This window comes from Tupaia chinensis, unplaced genomic scaffold (assembly GCF_000334495.1).
Source record: "Tupaia chinensis unplaced genomic scaffold, TupChi_1.0 Scaffold000104_1, whole genome shotgun sequence".
NCBI lineage: Eukaryota > Metazoa > Chordata > Mammalia > Scandentia > Tupaiidae > Tupaia > Tupaia belangeri.
The window spans coordinates 1,242,521-1,264,076 of NW_006159568.1; the positions used below are offsets into that span (position 1 = coordinate 1,242,521).

The 21,556-nt window shown below is 41.1% G+C and overlaps 1 protein-coding gene across 1 annotated transcript in view; it reads right to left on the reverse strand.

The window, feature by feature from the left end:
- Positions 1–21,556, reverse strand: part of TDRD7 (tudor domain containing 7) — a 67,371-nt gene that overhangs the window by 1,169 nt on the left and 44,646 nt on the right. The window contains exons 12-15 of the mRNA XM_006143718.3: positions 18,620–18,754; positions 16,090–16,200; positions 14,127–14,629; positions 7,674–7,834 (exon numbers count right to left, since the gene is read on the reverse strand). Of these exons, the coding sequence (XP_006143780.1) occupies positions 7,674–7,834; positions 14,127–14,629; positions 16,090–16,200; positions 18,620–18,754 (910 nt within the window). The remainder of the gene's footprint in view (positions 1–7,673; positions 7,835–14,126; positions 14,630–16,089; positions 16,201–18,619; positions 18,755–21,556) is intronic.

Here is a 21,556-nt window from a genome sequence, read left to right on the forward strand (position 1 = left end):
GCTTGAAAGTCGGAAACTCGGTTATTATTCCTAGCTCATCCTCTTTCGAGTGGTAAGATCTTGTGCAAAGCAGGTTATCTCTCAGCCTTTAGTTTACCTATCATTAAAAAAACGAATTGAGAAGTCAACAAGTGGCATAGTGGTTAAGGCGCTGGACTTCCACATGGCTGACCACGAGTTCTGGACCTGGCAGCTTGCTTTCTCACTTTCTCTTTCTCTCTCTGTCTTTTCCTGGTCAAATTAATAATGTAATAGTCTCTAAATGAAAAACCTGGTTAAGTTATATGTATTTTAGCCCCTATGAGTCTCTAAGTATCTACAACTTTTGAACCTGAGAGATCAAGTTTTTAAAAATTCTAAATTAGATTTAAAAATAAAATTGAAAAGAGAAAAATATTTTTTAAAAAGAAACACTATTAATCTAATATAAATTAAGTCCACATAGACTACACTAGATAAACTGGAAATTATGTACCAAAGGAATGAAGCTCTGGGGGGTTACAGACATTGTTCTAGAAGATTTGCAATCTATAGCACGTGGCGAAATTCTTGCTTCATTAAATTTGATGGTTAAGAATTTCCCACGAGAGAAACCTAGAAGTCTCATTTTTGTCTCCAGCAGCCCTGACACTTTTTGAGCCATGTTACTGAAGAAGGAAAAAGATAACAAAGAGATAACCCTTCTACAGAGCTTCACCAGGGAAGTAAGAGACGACCCCACAGGGTGGCTCCCTTACTCATATGATTTAGGCAACCGTGTGCAAAGCCATGCTGCGCAGATACAAAGGGCATCCACCTCACGCGCAGATGTAATAATGCAAGAATTCACCAGGGCCTGTGGAGGGTAAGCATCCAGGACTCTTCTTTTGAGTGGGTAAGCGGTAATTCCAAGGTCCCTGGAAAATCCTTAAAGCATTTTTTGTTTAAACAGCTACCCATTGGTTCCACGTAGGTTCCACAGAGTTCTTTGGATCCAGGAATGTTCCCGATTATTTCAAAAGGCTTGCCTGGACAGTCTACCAAAGTGCTGACTCCAATGGCCGTGTCACAACAGCTGACTCCCATGAAATGCCCAGTCTATGCGACTCTTCTCCTTGTGCTGGATGCCTCTGTCCAGGAAAGAGAGACGTTCCCTCCACCACACGAACGCTTGACTAACTCCTGTGTTTCTAATAAATAAACGAGGAAGGTCCTCCCTTCAAGAGGAGTAATCTGAGAGTAACTCAGCAGGAGGCTTAGCAGAGGTGAGTCCAGAGGTGAGTCCAGACCTCATAGACAAGACCCAACAGTTAAACAAGATCCACGTATTTATGCTACATGTTTCAGTTTAGAAGGCAATTCATTCACATTCTCTCGTCTGATCCATGCAGCAGTTAAGTGCCATGAGGAAGACCGGGATTTACTGGCCATCTGATACATAATTATGGGAGCAGGTGGAGAAGTTACCTAACTTGGATCCAGGCAGGTGGAGAAGTTACCTAACTTGGATCCAGGCCTTTTGATTTTCTTTGTGAGGTGGAAGTAAAGACAGGCATGCACTAGAGACAGATCACTGGGTTAAGGCTGTGGGGTCGTGGGCAAGACAATTTCTTTAAGCTAGTGTGGGGAAGAATTCAATGAAATCAAGTGGCTGGCAGAATTTCTAGCTTTTGGTCTGGCATATAAGGAGCTTAGAAGTTGCTATTTCATCCTTATAACAAGCAAAGAGCCGAAGAAACTGAAACATCAACAACTCTTCTTACATCTGTCAGAGAAGGGAGTCACAGGGCAATCTGCTGCCCCTCTAAATTAGAGAGACCAACAGGCAGATACGAGGGACCCACTTACTAGGACAGAAACCAGTGAGCAGCTGGTGGCCACGCCTTGTACAAAGGGCCATGAGTGTGTTATGTCCAATTACCATGGGAATTTCATTTGAATTCTAGCAAGAAGACACAGATACTAGCAAATATTTCAATATAAGGCAATCTGCAGCTTTCTACTAGAAGGTCAGCCACAAGTCAAAGACGACTTTACATACATATTTCTTTCATTGCTGAGATCAGCCACTTGTGTCACTGTGTTGAATGTACGGGCTGAAGACTGGGCAGTAGCACACGGATCAGGGTGGTCTAGTACGGTCACTGCTGGGAACCTCTGCCGGGATCTGCGGGAGAGGAAAGCCTAAACCGGAGCTGGTGAATGCTGGAGGCTCACGTGGACCAGTCTGGGAGTTAACCATGCCAGGGAGACCCAGGAACAGGGGCTCCCGTTTCTGAGAGTTTTACCTCTAGGAACACTACCAGGTCCTCACAGTGAATATCAGAGAAAAATCCCCTTATGTTTCCAGAAGGGAGAGGGAGAAAGGAGTATTTTGAAATACACTAGAGAGCTCTCTGTTCTTCTTGACAAGCCTTGTCCCCTCCAGAGAAACTTCTACCCGAGCCTGATGTGCTGGGGTCTCACCAGAGTCTAATCCACTAGAGGGAGAAATGCCAAATTCCACTCCCCTCTTGCCATCCTGCTCTGCCGAAGGTCAGAAAGAAACATGAGAAGCACAGGTGAAGTTCACGGTCCACGGGCAGACTGGGGCTATGGAACAACCCTGGCTGCTAAAGACCCGGTCCACGGGCAGACTGGGGCTATGGAACAACCCTGGCTGCTAAAGACCTGTTTACTGGAGTTCTTTGTACCCAGTACGTCACGTCCACCTTTCCACAAAAACTACAAGTGACACTAAAGGCAAAGGACCCAGTCTGAAGAGACTGAACAAGCATCGGAATCAGTCAGACACGGCAGGAATGTTAGAATGATCATACCAGGCATTTAAAACAACTTTGATTAACATGCTAAGGACTTCAATGGGAACAGCAGACAGAATCCAAGAGCAGATGGATAACATAAGTAGAAAGATGAAAGAATTAAAAATAAATGCTAGAGATCAAAAATACTATAACAGAAAAGAAGCAGGTTTTAATGGGCTCATTAGTACACTGAACATAGCTGAAGAAAGACTTCTGAGCTTGAGGATATGGTAATAGAAACCTCAAAACCAAAAGGCAAAGAGAAAAAAGAAAGAAAAAGAACAGAATATCCAAGAACTGTGATGCAGCTACAAATGTAGTATTGGAATAGTAGCAGGAGAAAAGAGAGGGAGGGAGGTAAGTAATATGTGAAACAAAGACTGAGAATTCCCCAGAATTAATGTCAGGCACCAAACCAGAGATCCAGGAAGGCCAGAGAACACTTGCCTCCCACCAAATACATCTGGGCATATAGGCTCAAACCTTAGAAAAATCGAAGATACTGAAGAATCTTTTATTTATTTATTTGGAGAGGTTTTTTTGCTATCGCCAGATAGACAGAGAGAGACATAGAGACAGAAAGCGAGAAATCACCCCCCAGGGGGGATGGCCACACCGCAATCACTTCTCCTCCATTCTCCTCTCGGGATCTTGGGCCTGAACGCACATGCGCCTGGTGTGAGTTTAAGCCACCGGGTCCGGGACTTGAACCACGGTCGACTACATGGGAGTCCAGTGACATAGCCATTACGCTAACTGCTGACCCCTTATTTTATTATTTTTAAGGTTATTGCCATGTGCTTGGGTGTATGTGCTTGCTGGACACACACACACACACACAGAAAGAGAGAGAGAAATCACCTCCCAAGGAGGCCATGCCCACAATCCCTTCCCCATTCTCCTCTCAGGGTTTTGGGCACGCACATACACACACACACGCACACACGTGTCTGGTGTGATTTTCAAGCTGCCCAGTCTGGTACTCAAACCACAGTTGGCCATGTGGGAGTCCAGCGCCTTAACTACCATACCTCCTGCTGGGCCGATAAAGAAAAATCTTGAAGAAAGCCAGAGGGGAAACGCAACACCTCACTATAAGGAACTAAGGTTAAGAATTATATCCAGCTCTTCCAAAATCATGCAAGCAGGAAGAGAGTGGAGTGTTGAGAGGAAAAATCCCCACCAACTAGCATTTAGTATCCTATGAAATTATTCTTCAAATGTGATGAAGAAATAAAGACTCCCAGACAGATAAAACTTGGGGGAATTTGTTGCCAGTAGACCTGCCTTTGAAGAACTGTTAGACAAAAAAAAGTTTTTCAAAAAGAAGAAAAATGACATAGGTGAAGAATTTGGATCTACATTTTAAAAAAAGGAACAGCATCGGAGCAAATGAAAGTAAAATAAAAACTTTTATTTGTACTCTGAATTAATCTAATAGGTAACTCTGTTCAAAACATTGATAGCACTAATGTATTTGATTATGCTTGTATGTATCTCTGTATGTCAGTACGTGTGTGTCCATGCACTTAGGTACCAGTGAACTGAATGACAGCAAAAATACAAGGCATAGACAGTAGGAAGTAGAATTATTTTATTATCATAAGGTGCCTACATTACCTGGGAAGTGGAATGTTATCGCTCTAAAGTGAAGTTGGATTAGCTATAAATGTACATTGAAAACACTAAGCAAACAAAAAAGAACAAAACTTGATATTCTAAGAAGAGAAAATGGAATCATATAAAATGCTCGTTAAAAAGCAGAAAAAGTATGGGAGACAAAAATAATAACAAAGACAACAAATAGAGAACATTAACAAATATTGTTGCTATTAATCCAAGTGTATTAATAATCACTTCAAATATCAACAGTCTAAATACATAGATTCAAAGACATTATCCAAGTGGAGTAAAAAACAAGATTCAGGGACTAGTAGACGGTGTAATGGTTATGTCATTGGACTCCCATGTAGCCAACCATGGTTCGAGTCCCAGACCTGGCAGCTTAAAACTCAGGTGCAGACATGTCTGAAGTCCTCAGAAGAAAATGGAAGAGAAAAGACTGCAGCATGGCCATCCCCCTTGGGGAGTGATTTGTCGCTTTCTGTCCCTCTGTCTCTTTGGTGACTGTATGTGCTCTATAGCAAAAATCTCTCTCTCTAAAAAAAAAAAAAAAAAAAAAAAAACAAAAACACCAAGGTTCAGGGACCAACAGATGGTGTAGCGATTATGTCACATGGCCGATCACAGTTTGAGTCCTGGACCTGGTGGCCTGAAAATCATGCTGGGTGCATGTGCGTGTATGCCCAAGATTCCGGGAAGAGACTGGAGGAGAAAGGAATTCAGGGCAGCCATCTCCCCCTGAGGGGTGATTTCTCACTTTACCTCTCACTGCATCTGTCTGTCTGTCTGTCTGTCTGTCTCTCTCTCTCTCTCTGGTGAACACATGCACCCTAAAACAAAACTCTCAAAAAAAAAATACAACTCCAACTACATATTATCTCCAACAAAACCTACTTTAAATATAAAGACGTGCATAGAGCGATTTTTAGGGATGGAGAAAGCTATAACATGCTAACACTAATCAGAAGAAAGCGGGAGTAGCTACCTTCATCCAGACAGCGCATACTGCAGCACAACGGCCCATTGGTACAGAGTAATACGTGCAAGTAACCATTAGCCATGATCCTGGTGATGGGGATGACAGTGCCATGCACTCACTCCTCAGAGAATCCTTCTCTGGACAATTTGATTGTTATGTTTAACAAGATAAGTTGTTACCAAAACCTGAACATGAAAAAGTGAAAATGACAAGCCAGCAGGTGACACGGTGGTTATGGTGGCTGGATCCCACATGGTCAACTACACAGTTCAAGTCCCTGACACAGTCACTTGAGAAACACACAGGCCCAGCAAAAATACAAGGGACAGAGGGAAAGTAGTAGAATTATTTTGCTGTCATCAGGTACCTACATTACCTGGGAAGTGGTATGTTATTGCTCGAAAGTGAACTTGGATTAGCTATAAATGTACATTGAAAACACTAGGGCAACCGCTAAACAAACAAAAAAGAGGGAAACTTGATATTCCCAAGAGGAAAGCAGAAAGCGAAGGGACTGTGGTGTGTCCATCTGCCTTGGAGGGATGTCCTCTCATTCTCTCTCTCTGACGAGTACACACACCCTATAACAAATTTTTTTTTAAAAAAAGTAAATATGGGGACCAGCAGATGGCATAATGGTTACTGGACTGCCACATAGTCAACTGCAGTTCTAGTCCTGAACCTGGCGACTTAAAACTCACGGTGAGCACATGTGCATGCATGCCCAAGATCCCGAGAGGAGAATGGAGAAGAAGGGATTGTGGCATGACCATCCCCCCAGGAGGTGATTTCTCGCTTTCTGTCTCTCTGTTTCTCTCTGTCTCTCCAGCAAGTGCACATGCCATATAGCAAAAATTTCTCAAAAGAAAAAAAAAAAGTAAAAATGAAAAAAAACCACAACCATTAAGTTTGAAGAATTTGAGTCCGAAGCAGACTAACTGGTGGCCTGGCCTTGTACAAAGAGCCATTATTACCATGAGAATTTCATTTGAATTCTAGTAAGAAGACATAAGAACTGGTAATACATATGCTTCTAATAAAAAGTTGTCAATACATAAAAGAAGAATCTCTATATATGATTTCTTTCATTGCTGGGATCAAGACATTCCTGTCACTGTGTTAATAATAAATGTGTGGTGTGAGCAGAGATGAAGACTGAGAGCAGTAGCACATGGGTCAGGGTGGTCTCGTCGGTCACGACTCCCCATACCCCAGTACAGCAGTGCACAGAGAGCCCAGGTGACTGCAGGTGTCTTTGCCTGCCCTCCAGTCTGGCTTCCAAGTCCTCGGTTAACGCTGACAGGCCTCTGGGTCAAGCTTCATGAACTAACTGCTCACATTCCCTAAAAGTAGGATGCTCACAGAGGAGCTCTCAGCATTGTACTGCTTTTACAAAAGATAAAAGGGAATTTCATTAGACGATATTAAAGAGAGGGACTATGTGCCTATTAAATTAGCTCCTCTTACTGTAATGAGAAGTCAGGACTGGTGTGAATACGGTGACATGAAATTGTTCACTCACATGGTATTATTTGTGATGCAAACTGAAAACTCACTTAGCCATGAAAATGGTCCTATTTTATGATCCAAACGTGTTCTACTATTGTGGGAAAAAATTTCATTATGTAGGTGTATTATAACTTATAATAACATTATGTAACTCATTATTACATAAACAATGTATATAGTAATAAAATATTCTCCTTCTACTGGATTTTTGTTTTTCTTATTTACTTTTAACAATCAAACCACGGATATTATCACATACATCATTTCCTTTTGTTGGTTATTTAGGCTATTTCCATTTTTGTGTGCTTTTTAAGCTCGTACACATATCTGCAGAGTTTTTCTTAACGTTACAATAAAAAGTATAAACAACCTAAATATTCAGCAAAAGGGAAATACTGATTAAACAGAATAGTTTACATCCATTAAGAATAATGAGTAAAACCATGGAATAATCAACCAAACAATAGTTAGGAAAAAAACCTCAATACAGAAAAACAGAATGAAATAGTGCACATGCACTAAAATTACACTTTAAAATACACCCATTCATGAAACTAGAAATAGAAGGAAGGAAAATAGAAACAGCAGATATAATGTGGAAGAGCATGACTATAAAAGAACTTAAAACTGTTTCCATTATGGTCAAAATGTTGTTAGTGACAAAAACGTAAAACCCACTGAACTCTCCAGCGGACGAATGACTCGGCGTGTCCTAAGCACCCAGGACAAAACGACCAGACGTGCTGTGCTGTGATGCGTCCGCATTCCTCAGGACTTACCTGCCAGCTGAGCTGTGACTGCTTGGAACGGCAGCTTGCGGAACATGTCCACAAGGGGCTGTACTTTCCTTATGTTGACCAGTTCGTGCTTGCCGTAGTCCAGCTCATACACGGACACCAGCCCGTTGGTCAGGATTCCTTTCAACAGCACCCTGTGCCACCTAGATGAGCATCGCATTAAAAAGGAAGAGCAAACACAGCAAGTCAGCCCCTGCGTGACGGGAAGGGACAGTTACGATGAAAAACATGAATGCAAACGGTTACCAAAACGTAAAACTATATTGCCGCTGCCTTTTTTTAAAGAATCATTTTTATTTTATTCATTGTCATTTTATTTCTTTCTTTATTTTTGAAGTTAACCAGAGAGAGACAGAGAGAGAGAAGGCTAGTGAGAAAGCAAGTTGCCAGGTTCGGACTTGAACTGTGGTCATCCATGTGGGAGTCCAGCTACCCTCACCACCATGCCCCTGTCGGCCCTGCCATGGACTTTTTTAAGGCAATTGTTGCTTCTTTTTCCAAACGTTATTGGTTCTGCTTTGCCACCGGCTCATTTGCTAGAATTTGCTCATTCAAAAGACTTTGATGGGTCTCATAGAACCAGTGAAAAACTGATAAAGGACTATGAGCCATCATTAAGCAGTAAAACAAATGCCATGGAGGGTGGTCAGGACAAGGCCAGGGAACCCTTGGCTCTGAGAGGGGATGGCTACATGTTTAGTACATGGTACATGTTTGGAAGATGGAAGTAAGCAGGACCAGCTGGTGTTGAAGACATGTTTGAGAAGTGAAGCACAGAAGACTTGAGAGGGCCTGGGGGTCTGGAGCACAGCAAACATGCCAGTATAGCTACTGGGTCGTCAGAAAAGTAAAAATGTTTTTCTATGCAAAAATGCGTCATGACTTTTCCTACAACCCAATGGAAGGCAGCGTGTGTAGACAAAAGAGAAAGACTGTGAAGGCAGGCGGAAGAATGATTAAAAAAAATTTGTGAACAAAACCTTCAATCTTTAGGTATTCTAAATAAGGACATTAAAAAGCAACACAAGGGACCAGCAGCTAGTGTAATGGCTATGTCGCTGGACTCCCATGTGGTCGACCGTGGTTTGAATCCTGGACCCGGTGGCTTAAACTCACGCCAGGCACGTGTGTGTGCGTGCCCAAGATCCCGAGAGGAGAATGGAGGAGAAGGGACTGCGGCATGACCATCCCCCCTGGGGGTGATTTCTCACTTTCTATCTCTCTGTCTCTGTCTCTCTCTTTCAGGCGAGCGCATGTACCCTATGGTGAAAACCTCTCCAAAAAAAGAGAAAAGAAAAGAAAAAGAAGCAACACAGAATCTCAAGCCATCACCTAAAATAAAGAACCTGGACTAGGCAGGAGAATGTGGGGAGGAAAAGGAGTCTGGTTTCAGATCTGAGTTGTTCAAGGCAGCAGAAAGAAATTTTTATGACTATACATTTTCCCTCTCAGTCTACATCAACATCATGGAAAGGCTAATACATAAAGGATAACTGAAGGCTAATACATACAGGATAACTGTAAGATCCTGAGGCTTCAATGATATCATTAGAAAGTATTAGCACGCTAAGGAAAGAAAGATTGTTCTAACTGCTAGAAGAAAACACCTATGGAGACAGCGTCTGCTCTTCCACGGTTTGAGTTGGACTCTCCTGCAGGAGGCAGGTCTGGCTGTTCTCTGAACATGTTTATCAGCCATATGCCACAAGCCCAGTGGAACAACAGGGCCCCTTACTGCCACACACTGTGGCACTGGACTGGCCAGGCTGGGCGGATTGTCTAGTCAGTGGATACCTCGCAGAGAATGGGCATAGGAAACCCAAGCAGCTGCTGCAGAGTAAACTAGTGAGATATCTACAGACAGGCCACATTTAAACACTGGGACTGGGGGTTGCTGGGAGACCTCCAGAAACTTTCAGTCAGGCTCAAAGCACAGCAGGAAACACTATAATCCACGAGCCCCAGAGATCACTGGGACATAGTTAGGATTCGTAATAAGCCCATGAGCTTGGGAGGCCAAATAAAACCCGAGCTGTGGTACTCTCTGGGTCATTTTCCACTTGTGTCACCCTGGGCTCTTTATTTAACCTCTCTAAGCCTGCGTTGTCTCATGTGTAGTATTTCATGTTAATTCACTTGCAGAAATAATAAACAAAAAGTGCCTATATATAACATTACTTGTCATATGATAGGCACGTGGCCAATGGTAGCCCTCATTATTGTTAAAATGAAGAACTTCAGACCAGACTGAAAACTTCTGATGTGGAAATGCTAGTTTGGTACTAGTTGCTGATATGCTCATGTGTAAAAGCAGACGACATCTGGCATCTCCCAGTATCACTGTCTTTAAACTGTACAGGGCAAAAATGATGGGGGTCTGTGTTTCTAGACCACGAACAAGAGATGCCGCAGTGAGGAGAGACCCACTAGGACATGGGCATGTTGTATTTCTATTTACCACTCAATTTTCAAAACTAATAGTGTAAATGAGAGCTTCAGTTTGGACTATGTTACCAATTTCAGGGCAAAGCTTCACTTGGCGTTTGTTAAAACTAGGTTCTGAGTGCAGAAATCCTGATTCAGGTTGCCTGGGGTGAGGGGGAAACTGCATTTTATTTATTATTATTATTATTTAGATTTTTACCATAGGACATGGTGCACTGCCACAGAGAGACAGAGCGAAAATGAGAAATCACCCCCGGGGAAGGAGGGACATACCGCAATCCCTTCTCCATTCTCCTCTCAGGATTTTGGGCACATAAATACACATGCCCAGTGTGATTTTCAAGCCACTGGGTCCAGGACTCAAACCATTGCTGACCATTTGGGAATCCAGTTCCTTAACCACCCGCGCCACCTGCTGGCCCCAAGAGAATCTTCATTTTTAATAAGTCAAGTTATTTTGATGCTAAAATAGATTTGGAAACCAGTGTAACTGGGGGGAAAAAAGGCATTTGAAATTCCTAAAACTCAATTTACCATATATGGGAACAAATTTTATTAAAAAGTCCCGAGTCTTAAGCAAGAGAGAAACTCAAAACACTACATTGATTTAGTTCTTGAAGTTTAACAAAATCAGGTAATCTGTTCTTGAAATATAAAACATCCTGGGGACAAATGAACCGGTCAAAACACAGACCTGGGCAGAACTGTTCAGACCTAAGGAGAGTAGGCAGGAAGTCTGAGGCCCTACCGTGGAGGTCGCCAGGTTATGCCTCTCTTACCCGAAGACCTCTTTCCTCCAAGCAGGATCTCCCCACTGTAAATGATCATTCATCTGCCCCTCCAGGGGACAGCTAACATCAGTTTGTTTTTTTGGAGAGATTTTCACTGTAGGGCGCGTGCGCTCGCCAGACAGACAGAGAGAGACATAGAGACAGGAAGCGAGAAATCACCCCCCAGGGGGGATGGTCACACCGCAATCCCTTCTCCTCCATTCTCCTCTCGGGATCTTGGGCACGCACGCACACGTGCCCAGCGTGAGTTTTAAGCCACCGGGTCCGGGACATGAACCGCGGTCGACTACGTGGGAGTCCAGCGACATAGCCATTATGCTAACTGCTGGTTCCCACATCAGTTTGCTTTTAACTGTGATTGAATTCTAGTGAAGAGTTCTAACAGGCAAACTTATAAAAACTTAATCTCACATATGCTTACAGTTGTAAATAACAATAGTAAAAATGTTTTTTTAAAGATGAAAGGTTTAGGGACCAGCAGTTAGCGTAATGGCTATGTCACTGAACTCCCATGTAGTCAACCACAGTTCAAGTCCCAGACCCGGTGGCTTAAACTCATGCCAGGCGCATGTGCGTGCATCCCCAAGATCCCAAGAGGAAAAGGAGGAGAAGGGATTGCAGCATGGCCACCCACCTCTGGGGGGTGATTTCTCACTTTCCGTCTCTCTGTCTGGCGAATGCATGTGCCCTATAGCAAAAAACCTCTCCAAAAAAAGAAAAAAATAAATATTGTTTTATTTTCCCATGAAAATGACAAAGCTTTAATATATGTCTATGTTGTCAGAAAAAAGAATGAAAGTATTTCATATAAAAAATAAGCACTGTGACCTTTTAAACTGAGCTTTGAGGGGTGTGTATGTGTGTTTGTATGTGCGTGGGTCAGGAGGGAGATGGTTCTTTGTGTTTGGCTTCGACAAATAAGCTTGTCCATTCCCTCTAAGGGACAGGACAGGGTAGTCACGGCATCTCCCAAGGCTTCGCTGCTTGAGTGGAGAGTAGAGAGGCATGCTCGGGCTTCACTAGGACAGAAACAGCTCATCTACAGGGTCTTGGGGAGAAGAATGTGGATCCAAATGTGAAAAATGAGAAAATTGAAGCACTGAACAACTATAAAGAAGTATAGTTCTCATAGTCTAAAAAGGTCAATGAGTAGTGAAATACCTTACATCTTTTGTTTTAGAATTATTCATTTAATTTTATTTATTATTATTATTGTTATTATTATTTTCATTTGATCAGAGAGAAAGGGAATGTGAGCAAGTGAGTTGCCAGGTATGGGACTCGAACCATGGCCAACCACATGGGAGTCCAGTGCATCAACCATCACGCCACCTGCTGGGCCCATAACTTACATCTTAAAAAAGGTGGCATGACTGCTAGGAAGCAATTGACAACACTTAGCGGTATACGTCAAAAAATGTGTCATCTTTCCCGTTTTTTAGAAATTAATTTTGACTGGGCCTTTAACAATTATTTATTTAATTCTATTTATTAATCCTTCATGTTAATTTGACCAGAGAGAGAGAGTGAGAGAGGGAAAGTGAGAAAGTAAGCCACCAGGTCTGGGACTCAAACCGTGGTCAGCCATGTGGGAGTGTCCAGTAGCTTAACCACCACGCCACCTGCTGGTCCCAAAACTTGTCATCTTGTTCACTAATAATGTCTCTACTTGGAATCTATCTTGTAAGTATATGATCAGAGATGCAACCAGAATTTATATTCAACCTTCTAACAGTGAACAATTTGTAAGGGAAAAAAAAAAACACAACAAAAGAGAATAAATTATGATTTCTCCATGTAATAGACTGCCCATTCAGTCATTAAAATAATGTTACCGAAGGGGCCAGCAGATGTTGTAATGGTTATGTCGCTAGACTCCCACATGTCTGAACACAGTCTAAGTCTCAAACCCAGTAACCCAGTGGCTTGAAACTCATGCTGGGCGCCTGTGAGGGCCTGCCCAAGATTTTGGGAGGAGGATAGAGGAGAAGCGACTGTGGTGTGGCCATCCTCTGGGAGGGTGATTTCTCACTTTCCTTCTCACTGTCTCTGCCTCTCTCTGACGAGTGCATACAACCTATGGCAAAAATTTCTAAAAAAAAATGTTTTGGAAGAAAGTATATTGTATGAAAAAATGTCCACAGCCTAATGTTAGGAAGAAAAAAAAGCAGGTACAAAATTATATATGATAATAATATTCAGAATGAGCTTCTCCAATATGAAAATCTTAAAACCAAAATGTTCCAAAATCTGATTTTTTTTTTTAAAGAGATTTGTGCTATAGGGCACAAATGTGCTTGCCAGACAGAGAAAGAGAGACAGAAAGCAGAAATCACCCCGAGGGGGATGACCACACGGCAATTCCTTCTCTATTCTCCTCTTGGGATTTTGTATACATACATACACGCTTGATGTCTTTCAAGTTGCCGGGAGTCAACCACATGGGAGTCCAGGACCTTAGCCACTACTCCACCTGCTGGCCCCCAAAATCTGAAAATTTTAAAGTGTTGACATAATGCCACAAGTTAAAAATTTCTCAGCTGACTGCATGTTATGGGTTGTGGTCAAAATGCAGCAATACAAAAGTATCCTATAAAATTATTTTAGGCTTTGTGTATAAAGTATATTTGAAACATAAATGAATTTCATGTTTAGTCTTGGGTCCTGTTCCTAAGATATCTCAGTATATATATATAAATACTCCAAAATCCGGAAAAATACAAAGTCCAAAACACTCTGGTCCCAAAAAGTTTGGATAAGGGATATTCAGCCTGTACCAATGATATTAATATGCACAGAAAAAAATAATGACATAGTCAAATAAATGCTACGCCTGGGGACCTGATTTTAATTTGTTATGTTCTTTTGTATTTTCTAAATTTTCCACAAACATTATCTTTTAGAATAAGAAGTTAAAAATTTAAAATAAGTTATTTTCTGAAAAAAAAATTATAATGGGAAAAAAATCTGTACTTTCATTTGGGTACATAATTATGTTTAACATGAATATGGCTATTTATTTTTAGATATATGACATGATTTTAAATATGAGAAAGTTGCAAAATTCATTAGCTGTATTTTACATTTAAAATTACCATTTGTGCTGTTCAAAGCCCCCCTGCTATGATTAAAGACTTTTGGTATCCTTCTACGTATTTTTTTTAGGAGTAAAAATAAAATGCTTTGTCTAAGGACCTACTTATTTTCCACTTTGGCAGCATACACCTGGTCTTTTTCCACCATCACGTGGCGCTCTTCGGACACGCTGTAATATAGAATCATCTCCTCCATCAGAACTTCCAACTTATGTATCTCCTGCCAAGGCTGAATGACGAAGTAGCCCGGGTGACAGGCCACAGGCACGTACACATCCATGTGCTCCCCTGGCTTTGACAGGTAGACAGGAGGTGGCAGTCCCGCCGTGGAGGAAGCGCTGGTGCGGTCTACCATGGGCTTTTTGATGACCTCTGTAAGGCTCTTCCTAATATTCTCTCCAGTGCCGCCGGGCACAAGCACGTTGCCGTTTTTGCTGTTGGGAGAGCCAGCTCCACTAGACACGGCGCTCAGAAACACATCCTTCTGATGCTTCCACAAGTCTGCGTTCGTAATCTGGCGGTTAATGCTGCGGTGAGGATCCGGGAAGTTCTTAGGCGTAAATAAATAAACATGGGTGATCCCTGTGCTTTCATCCACTTTTGTAACCTTTGGAAAATGCAAAAAACAGGTTAAGAAATCCAGGCTCACAGTGAATTCTGAGGAACAGTTCCAGTATTAACCTTAAATGGTAACACACCGTTTTATAAAAGTAACTTGCTAAAATTCATTTTATTTAAGGTAAGATGAATTACCCATCACAGCTCAGCAGTGAGTAGATTCTTAAGTCAAAATAGTGTAGAAAACAGTGACAGCCTTATGGAAATAAAAAATTTACTAACTTAAAAAACTCTTGAGAAAAGCTTATAACTTGCTACAGGTCATTAGCACCCAGGATATTGAGATTCATCCTTTGAAGTGCTAATGAAGTACTGCTGGCTAATTCGTTTTGACATTTATGATACAGAAGTACCTTTTAAAAAATTAACTATTAGAAAGTATTTTTACTGCGTTCTCAATCCTGGCTTTAGGAGCTTAAAGAGTAACTGAGAAAACAAGGTTCGTTACCATCTGACAACTGAGAGCTGTGAATAGTACATAATTAGGCAGGTCATTGTATGTAATAAACCCTGTAAGGCTATAAAGATTCAAAAATGAGTGTTAGCTAGATTCATTTAGAGTTATCTATTTTTAAAAGTTTATTTCTTCCATGAGAGGGAGAGACAGACCGTGTGCATGTGCACCTCTACAAGGGGCCCTGTGTGAGGATCCGCCCCAGCCCTCAGGAAGCCCTAGACCAGGGGTGAGTGTGCGCCCAGTGTATGCAGGAAGGTCTCTGCACTTGAACCAGGAACCTCATATAGGACTGCTTCACAGAGCATGTTTTACTGCTGTGTCACCATCAGACCCTACTTAAAAATCTTCATAGCTTGAGAAAGTATTGCTCAAGGGTATTTCATTGTTAAATATTTATATAAAATTGTAATATATTTGTATCATTGCTAGCAACAGACAATTGTTTTCTTAAATTTCTGTTCATGGGAATATGTCATATTTCTTACATGAAGATGTGAAAGCAAAAAAAAAAGAAACAGGAGCTAGTAAAATACATAGAGCTGTTTAAATAAACTTAGAAAAAAGAAGCAAGATGAAGATTATCAACAAATTGTTTATAATCTTTTCTACTTTAGAAAAAAAAGATATACAATACTCAAATCATCTTAAACATTTATCAGGTGGTATGTGGTCTTTCTGTTGGGGACTTAATTTCTTTTCAGGAAGTAAAACAGAAGCAGAGAGCCATCCCTGCTACCTTATTAATAATGGGGAAAATGATACAAAGGGTTTACAAATAATAATGGAAACCTAGGGTGACCTCTTAAATAAGGAAGAAAAAAAAAACTGAACCATGAACTATAGCTAGACGTGTAACCAATCCCTTGAATATGAAAATGTGTCAGTTGTGAAAGCATCAGTTTACAGCAGGATGAAGTTCTTTCACAAAAACCACATGAGCCCTCTGGCTGCCAGTGTCCTTTTAAAGCTATCAGATCAATAAGATAACCAACCTTAATGCTACAGTCTGAGCAATTCAAAACAGAATCTCTCAACCAAAGCACGGCATCTGGTGTCCACATGCCAATAGATTGTGGAAGATCTGCTAAACAGCACTTGATAGCCTGAAGATAAAACACAGTGGGGAGGAGAACACATCATAAAATAGGCCCTTGTGCACAGTGTTAATATTATTTTCCTACAATTGGATGTGGCCAAGACAGGCAGCGGGCAACTGCAATGGCTGATAACAGTCAGCCCCGCCGGAGTGTCTGTGTGCTCCTGGCTCTAGTGATGTTACCACTGTTGTCATTACCCCTGTTACCGGCCAGGGCTTACACTTACTTCTCACCCTACAATGCTTCTGCACATAGGTGTTGTGACCCCATTTTACAGAGGATGGAAAGTGCTCGGAGAGACTAACCTGTGTAAGATTGCAAAGTTGCAAACTAGGTCTTCCCTCTCTGCCCAAAATAAAAATGAAGGCTCACTGTGAGGAGATCTGACTCCTATTGCAAAAGCCTTTCTGGAGGCTTAGTGCTTCATTTAGTGTTTCCTGAATACTTTGTGGGTGCCAGGCGTTTGTGCTCACCTTTTGAAGGGAGGCTGTAATGAGAATGAAGAGGGGTGAGAAAAACTGAAATCCCTAAATATTTAAAAAGCCTCCTTTACTCCAGGGCTGTTACTTCCCACCATCACTTCATAAGTCTCTGTAAGATGGAGTAAAATAAAAGGTGACCTCCGGGTACTTCCTTCAGCCTCACGCGAGTTTTCGAATGAATGGAAGCGGTTTTGTGGGGCAATGACCTTTACTCGCCAGATTTCTTTTTTCCTCTCTATGCCCTTTTTCCCTGCCTTACCTCCTCTCTCAATGTATGCAAGTCTCTCAGGGTGCAGGCCAACTGTGGTGCCTTTCCTGGAAGGGAGGTCACTTAGAGCAGAGGCAGCTCACTTTCCTACCGGCAGGTGCTGGGCAGGCAGTGGAGGGAGTGGGGCAGCCGTGATGTGTGGGCCACTCCCAAGGACCACTGCCCCACAAAACAGAGTGCTCAGTATAGTCAGACTTTCCAATTTAGGAAAAGAAAGACGAGAAGTAGGATTTGTGTGTGTGTGTGTGTGTAATTTTTTTTTTCTAATTTTATATTCCTGGCACCCAATTCATATTTTTAAAATCATGTAAGAACGAAGAGCCCAAACTCAGTATCTATAGCTCAGTTTTGGAAACAGGCCATCATTTTGCTACTCTGACTTAGACCTCTTGGGGAGACTTGTTAGTGAAAGGCTTAGGAGAGCTGGTCTTTAAAGTTCCCCCCAGCCAGGCCAGCTTGTAGCCTAGTGATTGAGGGAGCCAGATCCCACATGGTCAGCCACCCTTTGAATCCTTGCCCGGTGGCTTGAGTAGCATGTTGGGTATGCGTGTAGATGTGCCCAAAGTCCTAACAAGAAGGAAAAGTGGAAAAGGGATTGCAGCGTGGCCTCACTGGGAGTGGCTTCCTCCTTTTCTCTGGCAAGCATATATGCCTTCTGGCAGCAGAAACAAACAAAAACCCCAAAATGAAGGTTCCCCCAACCAATTCTGCATCTATCAGATAACAGCTGTGGATAAGAACTGGTAATGCTATGGCATCAAGAAGGTACTGCTGTGTGACTTGTAGACAAAGCAGTGGGACCGGGTCTCCTTCCCTCTAGTCCAGGGTCTAAGTAAGGCCAGTCCTGAATGGATGTCCCAACAAGGGGATGCACAGGCCAGAGGAGTTAGTGAGTGACCAGAAACACTTAAATGTCTATCAATTTCCAATATTATGGCTGAGCGACAATAAGAGTAGAAATGATTTTGAAAACAAGATAAACAGCTTCTCTGTAACAGTCACTGCGAGGACAGACAATGGTGACGAGAGTGAAAAAGCATCCAAAGCCATGTTAATCATGAACAACTATGCTTTAGTGAGTTTTGATGGCAGAAGCTAACTTCTGGGAAATATTAGACAAGGGGCATTTTGAAATGATAAAATATTGAATAGGTTCATTTTTTTTTTTAAAAAAAAGATAGTAATTTCTTTACAAATTCTTCTACCTCTCCTAAGGATGGTAAGTAGTTCTTAATCAGTTCTAACAGATTCAAAATAATTAAACAATCCTCATCATCTGATGAGGGAGGATAGGCTGAAGTTTATCTAAATTTTACTAAAGTATGTGGGGAAACATCAAGTGGGATATAAAAGACTGCCAAAGAGAATGATCACCTAGTTCCACCATGGACTCTGGGAATAAGCGTGTACTCCACATCCTGACCTGCGCGTGGGCATTGGACTACTAACACGGGCCCCACCTACTGGCCGGTGTATGTGAAAGCAAGTATTATCACTCAATATTCTGTAGGCACGACTGGTCTGGTCTAAGTCAGCCACGTTCTACTTCTAAAAAAGAGTAAGAAGCCACATTTGGACAATTTGCAATTTCCCTACGCATTAGGACCACGATCTAGTGAGATCACACCAGGGGGCCTCTCACAACAAGTTAGGGAGACGTCTGCGTCTCTTTTACCTGAGGAGGGATTGCAATCACTTCTTGTAGAAACCGAGGTGGGATTTCCCTGAGCTCCGCCACTTTGACAGATGTCACGGTGCCTGAGTCCAGGAACTGGACGTCAAGAGCCCGGCTGCTGTGAACGTTCGTGATCTGAAATGAGTCAGGTGATTTACTAAGTTGGCTGATTTACTAATACATCTCAAAGACCTTTGCTTCTGTGTGGTTATATTTTACACAGTGCTAAACGATACATTAAAAACGACGACTATTGGTGTCAAAAATTCCCCTTAATTTAAAATGTATTTACTAAAATTCTTTTAGAGTAGAATTGATTTTTAACATCTGGTGGTTTATTCATTTAATTGGTAATAATCAATAATATAATAATAATCAGTAAAATTCAATAACACTATTTTCCGTATCTAGAAACAATTTATTTTTTTTTATAAAATGATGTAGTATTACATATTGTTGGTTACAAGATGCAGTCTGTTCTCTAAATTATTACAATGTGAGAAGAAAAATTATTATATCTTAGCAATGAGAAAATAAACATGATTCAGAGACAGAATTTTACTTATGGTGGTTAAATACTATTTATTTAAAAATCATAACATATTTAATACTTCTTCAGAAAGCCTAATAATTTTTAAAGAATTATTAAATTTTGTTTATTACTAGTATTATTTTTTAATTTGACTAGAGAGAGAGAAAGGGAAAGTGAGAATGCAAGTTGCAGGTCTGGGATTCAAACCACAGTAGGCCATGTGGGAGTCCAGAGCCTTAAGCACTACTTGCCAGCCCCCACCAAGCCTAAAAACTTCTATTACTTGTCCTCATTGGAAAAAAAACTGAAACTCGGAAAATCATAGAGAAATAATACAAACTCCAAAACAACAGCTAAAAAAAAGGGGGCCTTTGTAATTATTTATGTAACTGTCAAGAACAAATACATTGTTTAAACACAAGAAATGCTTTTCATTTATCATTTTCCCCTCAAATTTGTACATATCATTAAACAGAATGAATTTGCAAACCTTTTGTTGACTACAGACTAAGACAATATATAATGTGATAATAATAAAGATAATACAGTACTACAGAGTTACCTAAACAAAGGTATCTAGTACCCTAGAAGATATGCTCAGGAAAGTTCATGGTAGTGCTGTTTACAACAAGGAAATTAGAAGCATCTATCCACATGTGATCATCAGGAGAATGGAGTGATAATGTAGGATATTCATACTGTTGTATCATTCAGAAGTAGAAATGTATTGAGTAGGTATTTTTGCCAAAAATGTGTAACCTGAATTTAAACACCAAGATGCTCAAATTGAGAGATACTTTACAAAATGATCCTACTCTTGAAAATGCATGAACAACCAAGGAAGACCAGCTGACAGGTTGAAGACTAAGATGGCATGACAGCTAAGAGGAATCCTAGACTGGATCCTGGACCAGAAAGAAGATATTCATGGGATAGTTTGGAAACTGCTGATAAGTTCTGCAGAGGAGGTCATAATACTGCATTAATGTCAGTTTCCTGGGTTTGATCATTATGACCATGATAATGTAAGATGCTTACACTTGGAAAATGTGAGAAAAAGGTAAATGAGATCTCTTTATACAATTTGTGCAATTTTTAAAGAATTGAATTATTTCAAAATAAAAGGCTTAAAAAGTAATTGTTTGTACAATTATATGTTATAACTAAACAGCACAGATTTGAGTAATACCCTGAAGTTTATGGCTAAGCACTTAATTAACCCTTAGTCATATATCCCCAGATTTCAGCCTTATAATACACAGCCACATTAATGACAGTAATTACTTCAAGACTGCTGTTTTCATTAGAGTAGACATCACCAAGTTTTACTGAAATAACAGAAAATTAGTAAAATTAAGTTAACAAGATGTTGCTGTACAGCATTTAAAAAACTATTACTTATTTAATTTTATTTATCATTATTATTATTATTTTATTTATTTTTTTGTTTTTTTTGGAGAGGTTTTCATTATAGGGCGCGTGCGCTCACCAGACAGACAGAGAGAGACATAGAGACAGAAAGCGAGAAATCACCCCCCAGAGGAGATGGTCACGCCACAATCCTTTCTCCTCCATTCTCCTCTCGGGATCTTGGGCACACATGCACATGCGCCCGGCGTGAGTTTTAAGCCCCCGGGTCCGGGATGCGAACCATGGTCGACTACGTGGGAGTCCAGCGACATAGCCATTATGCTAACTGCTGGTTCCCTCATTATTATTTTTGAAAGAATAATTTTATTTAACTTTATTTTATTTATTTGTTTATTGTAATTTGACCAGAGCAGGACAGAGAGAGAGAGAGAGAAAGAGAGAAAGCAAGCTGCCAGGTCTTGGACTCGAACCATGGTTGACCATGTGGGAGGGAGTCCAGTGCCCTTAACCACCATGCCACCTACTGGCCCTGTATCATTATTATTTTTTAAAATTTTGTACAGGGCATGTGTACTCATCAGAGACAGACGGGGAGATGGGGAGTGAGAAAGTAAGCCACTAGGTCTGGGACTTGAACCATGGTCAGCCATGTGGGAGTCCAGCACCTTAATCACTATGCCATCTGCTGGTCTCACTCTACAGCATTTAAAAAAAATCAATAAAGCAATGGCTCTTATCTTTTTAGTGCTGGTTTGAGAATTTGATTAAAATTATGCAAACTTTACTCCCAAATATATAATACAAACACAGGCACAATTTGCAATTAGGCGCTGTATAGTAAAACTGAATATATGCATTCCCTATGCCCAGAAACTCCCTTCCTATGTGTGTGTCCTCGAAGATATGCACAGAAGGTTCCTGGTAGCACTGTTTTAACAAAACTTTAGAAACAATCTTGATGTGGCTGATGTGTGTCATCAGGAGAAAGGAGTAATAATGCTGCCATACTCGTATTGCTCCATCATGCAGCAGTG